Source organism: Aulostomus chinensis, chromosome 11 (genome assembly GCF_037954235.1).
Source record: "Aulostomus chinensis isolate RoL2024-O1b breed Wild chromosome 11, RoL_Achi_v1.0, whole genome shotgun sequence".
Taxonomy (NCBI): domain Eukaryota; kingdom Metazoa; phylum Chordata; class Actinopteri; order Syngnathiformes; family Aulostomidae; genus Aulostomus; species Aulostomus chinensis.
Genome location: NC_141330.1, coordinates 11,718,849 through 11,731,712, shown reverse-complemented (window position 1 = coordinate 11,731,712; position 12,864 = coordinate 11,718,849). Strand labels below are relative to the sequence as shown.

Sequence of the window (12,864 nt, the reverse complement as noted above, 5' to 3'; positions counted from 1 at the left end):
CAGCTGAGTGAGTCACGGCATTATTTTCAACACTGAGATTGAGTTGTGGACTCGGCAGTGTGCCTCACGGATGCGTTGCCTGCAGCTGTTTGAATGAACTTTGAGCATGTCGGTTGGGCTGCTGTGATGAAGTTTAGCGTTGATGTTACTAGTCACACCCTTTAGTGAGAACTCAACTCCAAGTACCTGCCTTATTTATTTGTTTTTATTTTGTTGGGGGGAAAAAAAAGATTTCGGGGGGTTGGGATGGTGCACTTTTGAAAAGACATACAGCTTTCTCTAACTGAAGAACAATATTTTTATTCAAATCCATTGTAAGCTGTGAAAAAGCTGAAGAACCTGTACCAGCATCATTTAGACATGACCACATGCAAATAATCTGTTTCAACACACGCCGGCTATACCAGCATGGATATTTCAATAAATTCACTTTGAAAAGGAACTCGAGTGTGTGAGCGATACTTTTTAATTTTTTTTTTTCCATGGCTGCAGTAGAGTAACAAGGCTTTTTCCTGCTAACAGGTTTTGATAATAATGAGTCAGCAGGTGACATTTCAAATGTTTCAGGCTTATCTGGCTCTTTGACTGTGTCATCAACACATTAGTGGAATGTGAAAAAGAAAACGCAATTTCCCTTTAATATTCCAGAATATTGACAGTACAGTTTGTCAGAGAACTATTATGATCGCGTAAAAGTCAAGGTGAGGGGGGGGGGGGGGGGGGGGGATTCTGAAGGGCCGTATCGCCCTGCCTTAGCATGAGCTTCTAAATCCTTCATTTTCTTAAAAACATGGCAAACATTTCCCCAAATCCCATCAACCTGCACACTTGTTAGATCCAGCCATCTGCTTTATTGTTATCAAATGTTTATAAGATGTTTTCTTCCAGATTGAAGCCTAATCATAACAAATCATTCAAACCGACACCAATCCTCCAAACTCGAATGTTTTGTATCACGTGCAGCAAGTTTCTTGATCATTTCGGGACATTGTGAGAAGTCCAGTGACAGATTCAGGTGACCTGAGTTGACGAGATTACTCGATCACTAAAAGAACCCATAGCTGCAGCCCGACTGGAAATTCAAAAAGATTTACATTCTATCTGTTCACTTTGACTTGAAACTAAATAAAAAGTTCCCACATATCCAATCAAAAAAATGAACCAAAAATACATTTAAGCTCCTCATGATCACAAGAAACAACCCGTAGTTTTCTCTGTTATTTTATTTTTTGCTCATATCATCCTTGGGGGCTTCTGTTCAGCAAAGCTGACGTTTGCGTTGTCTAACAAAATATCAAAGCTTCCAATGAATGTTTCAAATCACACAAGCGGAAGGGAAAAGCCTCATTTTATGGGGTCATGAGGTAAAAATGAAGCGATAACGGGGATATAACTATTTTCAAAGATCTAAGCACAGTTTGAGAGGCATTGGACTGGCTATGATTTGACTTTTCTTTTCTTTGCAGGGTTAGCAACAACTCTTTTCACTTTGAGGGGCATCAGAGTGCAGGAGGTGGCGTCAGTCTCTGTCACTTCAGATTTATTCTCCAGTTTCCTTTTCTGGCCCTTCGCCTCACAAACAACTTCCTGCTCCAAGTCAGCAGGACGCTTCAGTGTCACACCTTGGAGCCATGTAACATCCAGTGAGGGCACTCTGGGTGTGATGGCTTCCACAGTGTCGGCGAAGACCTCGTCGTCTCTGCAGTCACATCTCCTGAACCCCAATGCCAGGACGCTTTTCAGCCCCAGCGGCTCCGACAAGCTGCGGCTCAGCTGGGGCACCTGGCAGGCCGGCACTCCTCTTGTTGCAGTCAGCGTGATCAGGTGGTCTGTCATGTGTTTGGGTTTCACAGACTTACACACCAGCACCAGTTTCAGTTCATTCCTCTCAAGAGCTTTGGTGACCTCATTAATGCCAATGGCCAGTTGTTTTCTGGCCCCCACATCTGTCCAGCCTCCTCTTGAGGACTCTGGATCTTTGCACGTGTCCTGGCTTACCTCAGGAACTGGATCTGAAGGTGTTTGACCTTTCTTTTTTCTCCATGGGCGAAACACCTTCACTTCTTTCTTCTCCAGACCTGTGGAGATCACTTTCTTCTTCAGGATGTTCAAGATGAAGTGCATGTCTTCCTGAGGCAGTGGGCTCCATTGAGGGCTGAAGGGGGAGGTGAAGGAGGTCTTTGCTGGCATCTGCCTTTTACCATCTTTTTTGCCCTTCTTTCCTGGGGTGGCCATTGCTCCTCTGAAACAGTATAAGTACATAAACATACCTCCATGACAAGTAGATCATCACTGATGTCAGCTGATTCGTTCATTTAATGAACCTTATCAAAGCTGTGTAATCACCAGTATATAGATCCTGACCTGTAAAGAACATTAGTCAGACTTAAAGTCAAACTTCGAACATCGGTGCTCACAATTCTGTTGCATTTCCATAAACACGGTAAGGTATCCGCATTAAACTGTTTATGCACTAACAACCACATTGGTTAAACCCTTAATCACGATATCCAGACCAGAAAAGTTCTCAGAACAAGATCGGAAACACAATTTTGTAAGAATATATTTGAGTGTGTAGCTAATCGTCTCATGATTATGACGTCGGCGGCATTTACGGCACGTAATATTTACCTTACCTGATCTTCACGGCTCAAACGTTACCGTCCTTATTTGTTATATATCACGTTTGTTTCCGAAAACATGCAGAATTTGCTTCTTCAAGCTCAATACACGAGTACAGCCTAAGGAACTGCCATTTTGTTTGACATAACTTTATTGAAAAGAAAAAGAAAGACAAAAAGCGCCGACGGGCGTTGAAGTGACAGTATTACATGCATGGCTTCTATTTGGGCTAAAAATAAAGTAGCTAAAAATACGATTTTAAAAAGGTTACAGCTATACTTGGGATTCCCACATGAAATAAAGAACGGAAATACTACATTTTAAACTGATTTACATGAGATAAATTTTACATGAATGCTTTTTTTTTTAATTTCTTCTTATATCTGTATTGCTCTACAATACTTCCGATTGGACTTTTAAACCATCTGAATGACGATAATGTAGGAGAATGAGCACATTCCGAAACACCTTTAAAGGGTAGCTCCAGTGTTTTGGGTTAATGTTGGAAATATAGACTCTAGAGTGTGTGTGTGTGTGTGTGTGTGTGTGTGTGTGTGTGTGTGTGTGTGTGTGTGTGTGTATGTATGTGTGTGTGTATTAGCCAATCAGCTCCCTCCTCGAGCCTCCTGCTCCCTCCTCCGTTCTCTCCAGACTGCAGCGATATTGCATCGATCAGCTGTGCTGCAACCCCAGTTGCACCACCCGAGCCGTTTAACCGACAGGGTTACCTTCATCGTCCCTGCTGTGGAGCTTCATCTTCCGGAATGTCTCTTCAGGTATTATAGCATTTTTCCCCCCCTAAGCACCGACAGATGCGGTATCGTTTCGCGATGAGTAGCGGGAGAGGGGCAGCGTTTACGTCACCTAAAGAGAGTCATCCATCTTTAGCAGAGTAGATGAGAGAAAACACATTCACCTCTAACTCTCCTTCTGTGTAAACCGGGGGAAATGATCTAACTGAAGTCACAAGATGATTCAAGAGGCTCAAGTATTGGATGTAATGTATGTTTTTAGTTGATTAGGTTTCAACAAAATTTAGAACAAAAAGTGGATAAAGAGTGGATTTTTGTCGGTGTGAAAGGGTTACAGTGTCGCCTCTGTCCGCGTCCCAGATCCTTTATATAGAAGGTTATTCAAGTTGGCACAAAAGCACCAGAGCCTTGAATGAAAGCCTATTGTTTTATTCCCAGTCAGTACAAAGGTTTCCTTGGTGCTCTCCATCATGTCTTGAATTCTAGTTTTGGTCACATTTCTTTTCCCACTGTTAACATATCTTTTTGCACCTTCACATGTTCTGTAATCAAATATTACTTGTATACATGTCAAGTTTTTGTTTTTTCATTTTTTTGAAATTCATTCCTGAATATCACCCCCCCCCCCCCCCCCCCCCGTAGGTTGAGTTTGAGAAGATAGCCGGGGATGTAAAGACTGTCAAGACGCGGCCTTCAGACCAGGAACTGCTGGACCTGTACGGTCTTTATAAACAGGGTCTTGTTGGAGACATTAACACTGGTAGGACATGGAGCAAAGAAACACCATTACTCCTATTTTTCACTAAGTCCTTAACACCCTCTCCTACCTGTGATAACATCTCTAGAAAAACCAGGAATGTTGGACATGAAAGGAAAAGCCAAATGGGATGCCTGGAACTCCAGGAAAGGTGACTCTACGGAATACGAGCATTCTTATTTGTGGCATGGAAAGTTTGTGATTTTAATCCTTGTTTTCACAAACTCTTTCAGGGATGTCCAAGGACGATGCCATGTCAGCTTACATCACACTTGCAAAGGAAATCATTAGTAAATATGGAATGTAAGTCCCGCAAATAAGTGAGAAAACAACAGAGTTCTTCCAACTAAATGACTGAAGAAAAGGTACTGTCTTTAAGAATAACAAATAGACGTCTGATTTCAGGAGGATCATGCAGGGTCTCAAACTTGTATGTGTTTCTACAGTGTTTTTTTAACATAGATTTTTTCTAATTCATTTCAAAAATTGATCATTCTATGTGCACATCTTCAGGATAAAATAATACATTGTACCAACTGAAAGTAAAATTCCCTGAAATGTGAATATATTTGATGCACACATTTGGAAAATAAAATCTCTCTGCACCGTTCCGTTTCTGTCGTTTGGGCATCTTTTGAGCTGCGCTGATTTTGACACGTCGCATTTTATAAAACTGCATCATTATAGATTCATTTACTGTCCAACATATCACACTCTCAGTGCCTGATTTATACTGAAAAGGTAGCAAACATAGGTGGACTGCTGTACATGACACCTAAAATCCTCTGTTCCTTCAGTGATCTGTATTTCTGTAATGGCTACAGACAGGTTTTCATCCAAATGTATTGTTAATTTGAACCACACATCCAGAAATCCTGGAGAAGAAAATGCAAATTAGACAACTCCACCAAACATTAAAAAAAAAAACATTTTTGCAATATCAAGATATTTACTTGAATTTTCCAATGTTCCCACTCATAATTTTAAATGCACTAAGTAACACTGCTCATGGAAAGAGCTGGTTGTGAATATGCCTTATGAAGGAACTTTCCTGTTACTGTCTTCTACATTCAGTTTGTATTGTGGCTTCATGGTGTTGTAAATATCTGCAATGTCACGTGACATTAGAGCAGTGTGCTTATACCGTATATATTTAACAGAACTAAATTTACACTTCTTGGTGACCTGTCCAGAGTGTACCCCGGTTCTCGCCTGAAGGCAGCTGAGATAGGCTCCAGTCCCCTTAACAGGAAATTTTTTTTACACTGATAGTTAAATAGCAACCACTTCTTTATAGTATCAGCTTTGGGTGTATGGGCTTTGCTTTGGGAAAAAGCAGTAGTGCCACCATCGTCTAAATGCGCATGCATGAGCATAATGATTTCTCTTTATCAAAATCAAATAACAATATTTTCCCGACTAAAATGTCATTAATGCCATGTGATATCACAAATCATTTTGTGTAAGATTTCAGCAGCGTTTATCTTGAGTGCAACAGCCCTCACAGTATCCCCGTATCCGCGTCTGTGAGCAGACTTTGAGAGGCTCAATTAGGTTCACTGAAATATAGGTCAAGCGCAATCGCCCACGCATGCGCAGTCACTCTCTTCCGGGTTGGCGGCGGGATGGCTGTTCCGTCAGTCAGTAGGGTAAAGGTGACGGTGACTGGAGCGGGTTTGTTGCTCCGCAGAGAACAACAATAACAGCATTGCCCGTCCTTTCATATCTCTGCCGTGTCCGCTCAAGTTATTTTACAGCCAAGGTGAGTTGACATGGACTCTTTTTTAAAACGTGGAAGTTTTATCCTGTTTAACATATACGCGACGTGTCGTTGGCAACTTTACTGTTAAAGAACGTGCTGACCCGGTTGAGGATTTAGACCGTTATGTACCGAAGAGCACGTCTTCATTGGTCTGCTCTCTACCGACAAATTCAAAGTACGTGACTTTATTTCACTTTGCATTCACTCTCTTAAAATGACTCGGTGGTTTCAGATGGCAACACTGCGCTTGAACGATAACGAAGCTCTCCTTTTAAATGAACGGTGGTGCAGGAAAAACTGGCGGATAATGTAAAGTAATTGGTCCGAAGTTATGCAGACTGTAGCCACAGTGAAATGTAAAGATGCCATTTTATTGAACTGTGTATGTTTATCTACTCCATGTACCTGCACAGCTTGGCTCTAGCATTGATCACGTCTTCATGTGTAGTAGTTTATGCACTCTTTGATTTTTGATCACATTGTAGCTCACAGGAGACTGCACCCTGAAAAGGAATGGTTTATTAGGGCCTGAAGGTAATTCAGGGGAAGACCCTATTATGTTTTTTTAACCTCTTTTTTAAAACTTTTTTTTTAACCTTTTTTTTTAATTTTTGGTGTTAAAACGAAACTATAAATCCTATGGGAGCAGTATCCAGTGCGCAGTCTATTTTTCTTATTCACAGCCTTTTCTGTCCTTCATTTTTCGAATGCATCACTTATTTCATGTAAGTGCAGGCAATTATCAGACATTGTATTTGTTCCAAAGGTATCTTATTGTAGGAGACACCCAGGCTAAGAAGGAGGGGCATCGTGTGCTTGAGTGTGTGTGATGCATAGGGGTTGGTTCACGGGGGAGTAGGCGTGTGTGCGTGCAGAGGTGCGTGTGCGTCATAAAGGTGGGCACTCGCCGGTAACACAGATGAGAGAGAGTCAGGGTTGGGTAGTAGTCGTAGTTTTTGTTGACCGCGACCCACTCATTCATTCATCACCCCTTTCTCTGATTAATCCACTGGTTTCATTTTTTCATTAATCCGTCCTTGATGCGCTGTGATAGCTCTGTGCTGGTTGTTTTATAATAAATGCGCCAAAACGTCTTTGGATCTCGGCGTTTCTGTCAGCTTGGCCTCTGGGAGCGCGTCATAAATCTACTAAAATGAGGACCCAACCTCACACTCTCAGCGGCTAAAAGGATTGTGCAGGAAGCCGCAATACTTATCTTTACTCTTTTCTTCTGAAGATATCTTAACCTCACTTTTAATCACTTACACACGAACCTTGCTGTGCTCCTGAATGAGGGTTTTTCTGCTAATGCCTTGAATTTTCTGGCAAAATGGGAATCACGATCTAAATTTCGAAAGATGTTTTTCTAGCAGTCATTTAGTCGGCCATGGCTGCAAATTGCGAAAGAGTACAACCCTGTTAGACCTGCCATTCCAGCCTTAGTTAGCCCCAAATGTATTTGGTTTGCAGACAGGAGAAATGTCAAATCATTTGGCAGACTCTCAACTGGAGCGCACCTTCCAGTACCAAAGCAGCCTTCCACCCCTTCCTGTACCATCACTAGAGGGCAGCCTATCCAAGTACCTGGATGCAGGTAGTATCGTGTCCATATCCAACCTGACATGACAGTTACTGCTGTTAATTTTGATTAAAAAGAAAAAAGTTCTATTTTCAAGAAAAATTAAGCAGTGACAAGTGAAATGCTTTTGTCCTTCGGCCCTGTAACGCTCCTAAGTTTGCGTAGCATGGGTTTAAACTTGTGTTTGACAATAAAATAACAACTTTGGAAAATGAATCAGTGGCCTCAAGAGTCATCAAAATGAACATGGAAACAATTATTTAATCAGAACACCACAGGCCTTCTCCACTGAAATTACAGTGGTGTTTTAATTTCTATCGAGCATCTGTCAGATTCAGTACATTTGGAATTCTGAATCTCACAACAGGAAGTTTGTTTTGATTTACTTGAATTTGTAAGTAACTGAGTTACAAAGTTTGTCTTAAATCCGCACACAGGATAATTAATATTCAGCCAGTGTTCCCACTTGACCTCAACTCATTGTTCCTTTGCTGCATTTGCCATCAGTGCGTCCATTTGCATCTGAGGAGGAATTTAAGGCCACGGAAAATATTGTGAGGACATTTCAGCAGGGTGTCGGTAAAGAGCTGCACCACAAACTACTTCAGAGAGCCAAGTCAAAGAAGAACTGGGTACGTGATGGCGCTGTCTCGTTTTGGTCTGACAGATATCACCTGTAGTCATCTCCATTGTTACTATTAATTCGCTGTTGTACATTTCCATCTTTAGCTAGAAGAATGGTGGTTGGACACTGCCTACCTGGAGGTACGCATCCCCTCTCAGCTCTGTGTGAACTTTGGTGGGCCGGCTCCCTACCTGGAGCACTGCTGGCCTCCCACAGAGGGAACTGCATTGCAGAGGGCCAGTGTCAGCACATGGCACACCCTCCAGTACTGGAACCTGATCCACAAGTAGGCGTGTTCATGCACTTCTCCAAGGATCACATTATGACAGTTCTGATCTAGTTTTTTGTTGCTGTGTATTGTGTAGGGAGATGCTGGCTCCTCAGAAAGCTGGCAAAGCAGCACTAGACATGGACCAATTCAGGATGCTGTTCTGCACCTGTAAAGTACCCGGAGTTAAGAAGGACACCATTCACAACTACTTCAAGACAGGTAGAATTTCCACGGCTTTCACCTTTCATCTTCAAACACAGTTGCTCAAAGTTTAACCCTCTTTTTCAGCTCTGTCTCCATGGTGAGCTTTAGCAGTGCCACTAAGCAGAACCAAGATGCTTTTAGTAGTTATTCTCTGAGACACCGAAACAGGAATAGTTGATAGTTTTCAACATAAATGAAAAACCCAAGCATTCAGTCTGGCTTTTATGTCATGTTTTATGTGTGTGATATTATAACTTATTCTCATTAACGTGTGCTATTTTTAATCATTTTAATCGCGTATTTTATTTTCACGTTACAAATTCTTACCACTTACATTGTATTTGTATTGCAGTGTATTTGTTTGAAAGGTGGTATAAGTAAAGCTTGATTGATTATTGATTTTGTACTCCGTGACAGAGCGAGAGGGTCCTTGTCCGTCACACCTGGTCGTGATGTGTCGTGGGCGATTCTTCACATTCGATGCACTCTGTGACGGCCAAATTCTTTCACCCCCTGAAATCCTCAGGTAACAAATACCAACAAGAATAATATCCAAATATGGAGTTTAAACACAAAGAGGGAGCTGATGTAAAGCAACCTTGTTTAATTTTACGTGTTGGCTCCACTGTCTAGGCAGCTGAGCTACGTGAAAGAGTATTGTGAGGGAGGACCAGAGGGAGACGGTGTGGCGGCTCTGACCTCAGAGGAGAGGACGCGCTGGGCCGAGGTGAGGATGCCTGGGCTCGTCTCGCCAAATAACACAGATCTTCTATTCCGTTAGTGAGACACTTCTCATGTAGCACAAATATCTTCTCTTCGTCAGTATTTTCAGCACTTCTTTGATTTTTTCCTCTACAGGCTCGAGAGTATCTCATAAGCATTGATCCACACAATAAGACCATCCTGGAGACCATCCAGAGCTGTCTGTTCATCATATCGCTGGATGACAAGAAACCCTACTCCTCTCCAGAGAACTACACAAATGTACCAGCAGCACACACTTGAATTATGCATGATTTCATGAGTCACTGCTAGAAAGGGAAATGTGCTACTTTGTGAATTCTGACTGCAGCTGACACTGGAGGCCATCACGGGTGACCCCACCATTCGCTGGGGAGACAAATCGTACAACTCTATTGCGTTCTCAGACGGCACTTTTGGGTCCACTTGTGATGTGAGTATTTATGTGTGTCATGTTAGAGGTCTGTAGAGACTGAGATGACAAATCCCGCTGCTGCTTTTTTGCAGCATTCTCCATATGACGCCATGGTACTGGTGTCCCTGTGTTGGTACATCGACCAGCAACTCAAAGCTACAGATGGCAAGTGGAAGGTAACCACAAGTCTTTTTTCATCTTATAGATACATTAAGATTACTGGTATTGCTAGAGATCATTTCATGACATCTTTAGGGATCGGATGCAGTCAGACCAATGCCGCTTCCTGAAGAGCTGGTTTTTACTGTTGACCAAAAAGTCCAGAGTGATATCAGTCATGCCAAACAGCAATACTGGGAGATGGTGAGTCAAGCATAGATACCAGAGTCAGAATGGCTGACACACTGTCACATCTTTTCTATAATCTGTGTCTCTCTGTTTCTGGTCTAACAGGCTAAAGACCTCCAGGTTGTGTGTTATGCCTTCACTGCTTTTGGAAAATCAGCCATCAAACAGAAGAAGCTGCATCCTGATGCTTTTGTTCAACTGGCAATGCAGTTGGCCTACTATAGGCTGCACAAAATGTATGTGTGGGCTAAATGTGACATTTGACCTCTATGAGGACGATTACCTTGAATATCTCTGCTTTCCTCTCTCAGACCAGGAAGTTGTTATGAAACTGCAATGACTCGTAAGTTCTACCACGGTAGAACTGACACTATGCGGCCCTGCACCCAGGAGGCTGTCAACTGGTGTAAAGCCATGATGGACCCAGCATGTAATGTGAGTGTGCATGGGGAAAAAGTACACCCCAGCAAAATCAGAGAAGAAAGGTGAAAGCAGTCTTTGCATGTGTGACCTGGTTCATAGACTCTTTTTTTTTTTTTTTTGCTGCAAGGTGAACGAGAAGAGGAAAGCCATGCTGCTGGCCGCTAGCAAACATAGCCAACTGATGGCTGAAGCTCAGGACGGAAAAGGTCGGTTGATGTCACATGTGGGTTATTTCTTCTGTGTCTTCGTGTCACTGTTGAATACAGGCTGGGTCGAGAGAAAAACTAGTGATAAACAGTGGTATGCTATCCTAAGAAGTGGCTGCTACCTGCAAAAATGTGTGTGTGTGTGTGTGTGTGTGTGTGTGTGTGAGAGAGAGCGGGAGAGACATCAGCTAATATAGTTTTATGATATTGTTACCAGGTTATGACAGGCATCTTCTTGGGCTGTATCTTATTGCCAAAGAGGAGGGATATCCCGCTCCTGATCTCTTCACGGATCCTCTCTATGCAAAGAGGTACGGCTCCTGTATCAGATGTTGTTTTCTTTCATGGAATGGCCAGTTGCATCATGTGAGCTAAATCCCACCTGGTTACATAAATTCAAATAAAATGAATCACATTGGCCAAAAGGTGCATCTTTGAACATCAGAATACTTTGAGGTTTTACATTAAAGGGAAATTGAAGCATCCTATAAGAGAAGAAAGATAGTGTCAACCAATCATTTTCAACAGACATGTGGTTGAAGAGTTTAGCTGTGTGTGTGACTTGTGTTTGTATCTGCAGTGGTGGCGGTGGGAACTTTGTGCTGTCGTCCAGTCTGGTGGGCTACACTACAGTTCTGGGGGCTGTAGCTCCCATGGTGCATCAGGGCTACGGTTTCTTCTACCGTATCAGAGAAGACAGGTGGGTTACAAACGCGTCTGTAGAATTTAAAGATTCTGATTTGAAACATTTATTTTAACAGCAGTCAAAGCACACCCTGTGATGTAATAGTGCTCAAATCCCTATACCAACCCTGAATGTTTTTTTTTTTTTTAGCAGTTTTGCTTCAATCCCTGATTTCTTTCTCCCTTCCAGGATTGTAATCTCTATCTCTGCGTGGAAATCCTGCCACCAGACAGATGCTGCAACATTATTCAACAACTTCTCGAGCTCCCTCCATGAGATGCTTCACTTGGCCACCACATCTCAGCTTTAAGGACCTGCACCAAGACACAGATGAGCTGAACACACAGCCATGTACACAGCTCACTCTAACCATCACCTCCTATTTGAACAATAATGCACATTCATAGTAGTTTCTGTCTCTACTGCATGAATTTTGTTTTTACCTGTAAGCTAAGACAACTGTTATAAAACTCCTCTTCATCAAGTGAACATCAGTTCTTATGGTTTAGAAACTCGACCGTGACATAAGACACTCACCGTTCATGCCGACAGAACTGGCAGCACCCTTCCAGGCTCTTGATTTCAAATATTAATCTTACCTGGCTTTTTAGTTTCCCCTCCACCGTTGTTAGAGTTGAACTTGGAAACTCTGCCCCGTGAGTGCAGCAGGGAGAAGAAGCTATCTGATGAGGTTGTTTTGTTTCTGTCAACACTGAACTTAATAGATTTACATATAAAACAAAGGCACCTTGTGAACATGGATCCTGTAGTCTGCTAGAAATAATCATGTTCGCTCTCAGCACACATCAATGCAAAGATAGTGAATCAAAACCACCAGGGTGATATCCACTGGTAGCTCATTTTGAAATTTTTTTTGGGAGGGGTTTATATATTTTTTCATGATTCTTATTGTAGCTGTTCAGTTTTAAATCCGAAGGTATTAATACGCTACAGTTTAAGCTCTTTATTTTTATGTCTGTCTCTTGTGGCCCCCTGGCCTTAAATTTACCTGTGAGCATAACAAAGGGCATTCCATATAATCCCAGAAAAAAAAGATGGGTTCTTTGATTTCCCTTTACAGAAATACAAGTGTTCAGCTCTTAAACTTCTTAAGAACAAATAGAGGCCTTTGACTGTTTACCTTCAGGGAAACTGGTGGTGACTTGGGCTCTCATTTTTGGGCTCTGCACACTGCTCCTTTCTTTTCTGTTCTCATGTGTCAGCTTCAAGAATAACTGAATGTTCTCACCTGCCTGTAATTGAAGCTTTTCTGAATGTCAAAAACTTCCTTCCTATCGCCACAAGGAACTACAGCTCAGTCATTTTTTAACTCGTAGGACAATCAACACTAACTGTATGTGATTGAAGAATGTTGCTTTACCAATGGTCCAACAATATGAAGTTGATAATAAAGATTTCCATCCATTTGATTTGCAGTTTTGAGTCTTTAAATCATTTGAAAAGAATGTAACGC

General features: G+C 42.0%; 3 protein-coding genes across 5 annotated transcripts; 2 read left to right on the top strand and 1 right to left on the bottom strand.

Moving 5' to 3' along the window:
- Nucleotides 1–443: 443 nt before the first annotated feature.
- rpp38 (ribonuclease P/MRP 38 subunit) lies at nucleotides 444–2,771 on the bottom strand. Of its 3 annotated transcripts, none has more exons than XM_086218497.1 (2): nucleotides 2,637–2,771; nucleotides 444–2,242 (listed from the first exon to the last, which is right to left on the bottom strand). In XM_086218497.1, the coding sequence occupies exon 2, from the start codon at nucleotides 2,233–2,235 to the stop codon at nucleotides 1,438–1,440; it is 798 nt and encodes a 265-aa protein (XP_086074623.1). In that variant the 5' UTR covers nucleotides 2,236–2,242; nucleotides 2,637–2,771; the 3' UTR covers nucleotides 444–1,437. The 3 variants fall into 3 exon arrangements, with proteins under 3 accessions (XP_086074623.1, XP_086074624.1, XP_086074622.1); XM_086218498.1 differs by having other exon boundaries at nucleotides 2,632–2,765; XM_086218496.1 differs by lacking the exon at nucleotides 2,637–2,771 and adding an exon at nucleotides 2,365–2,595.
- Nucleotides 2,772–3,243: 472 nt separating this feature from the next.
- Nucleotides 3,244–4,742, top strand: acbd7 (acyl-CoA binding domain containing 7). Its single transcript, XM_086218499.1, has 4 exons — nucleotides 3,244–3,398; nucleotides 4,017–4,134; nucleotides 4,220–4,282; nucleotides 4,365–4,742. The coding sequence occupies exons 1-4, from the start codon at nucleotides 3,387–3,389 to the stop codon at nucleotides 4,436–4,438; spliced, it is 267 nt and encodes an 88-aa protein (XP_086074625.1). The 5' UTR covers nucleotides 3,244–3,386; the 3' UTR covers nucleotides 4,439–4,742.
- A 986-nt stretch (nucleotides 4,743–5,728) lies between these two features.
- On the top strand, nucleotides 5,729–12,826 carry crot (carnitine O-octanoyltransferase). Its single transcript, XM_086218493.1, has 17 exons — nucleotides 5,729–5,893; nucleotides 7,364–7,487; nucleotides 7,980–8,104; nucleotides 8,202–8,383; nucleotides 8,463–8,587; nucleotides 8,990–9,098; nucleotides 9,206–9,299; nucleotides 9,431–9,556; nucleotides 9,645–9,746; nucleotides 9,821–9,904; nucleotides 9,984–10,091; nucleotides 10,182–10,312; nucleotides 10,388–10,511; nucleotides 10,627–10,705; nucleotides 10,923–11,016; nucleotides 11,286–11,405; nucleotides 11,580–12,826. The coding sequence occupies exons 2-17, from the start codon at nucleotides 7,373–7,375 to the stop codon at nucleotides 11,698–11,700; spliced, it is 1,839 nt and encodes a 612-aa protein (XP_086074619.1). The 5' UTR covers nucleotides 5,729–5,893; nucleotides 7,364–7,372; the 3' UTR covers nucleotides 11,701–12,826.
- Nucleotides 12,827–12,864: the final 38 nt, after the last annotated feature.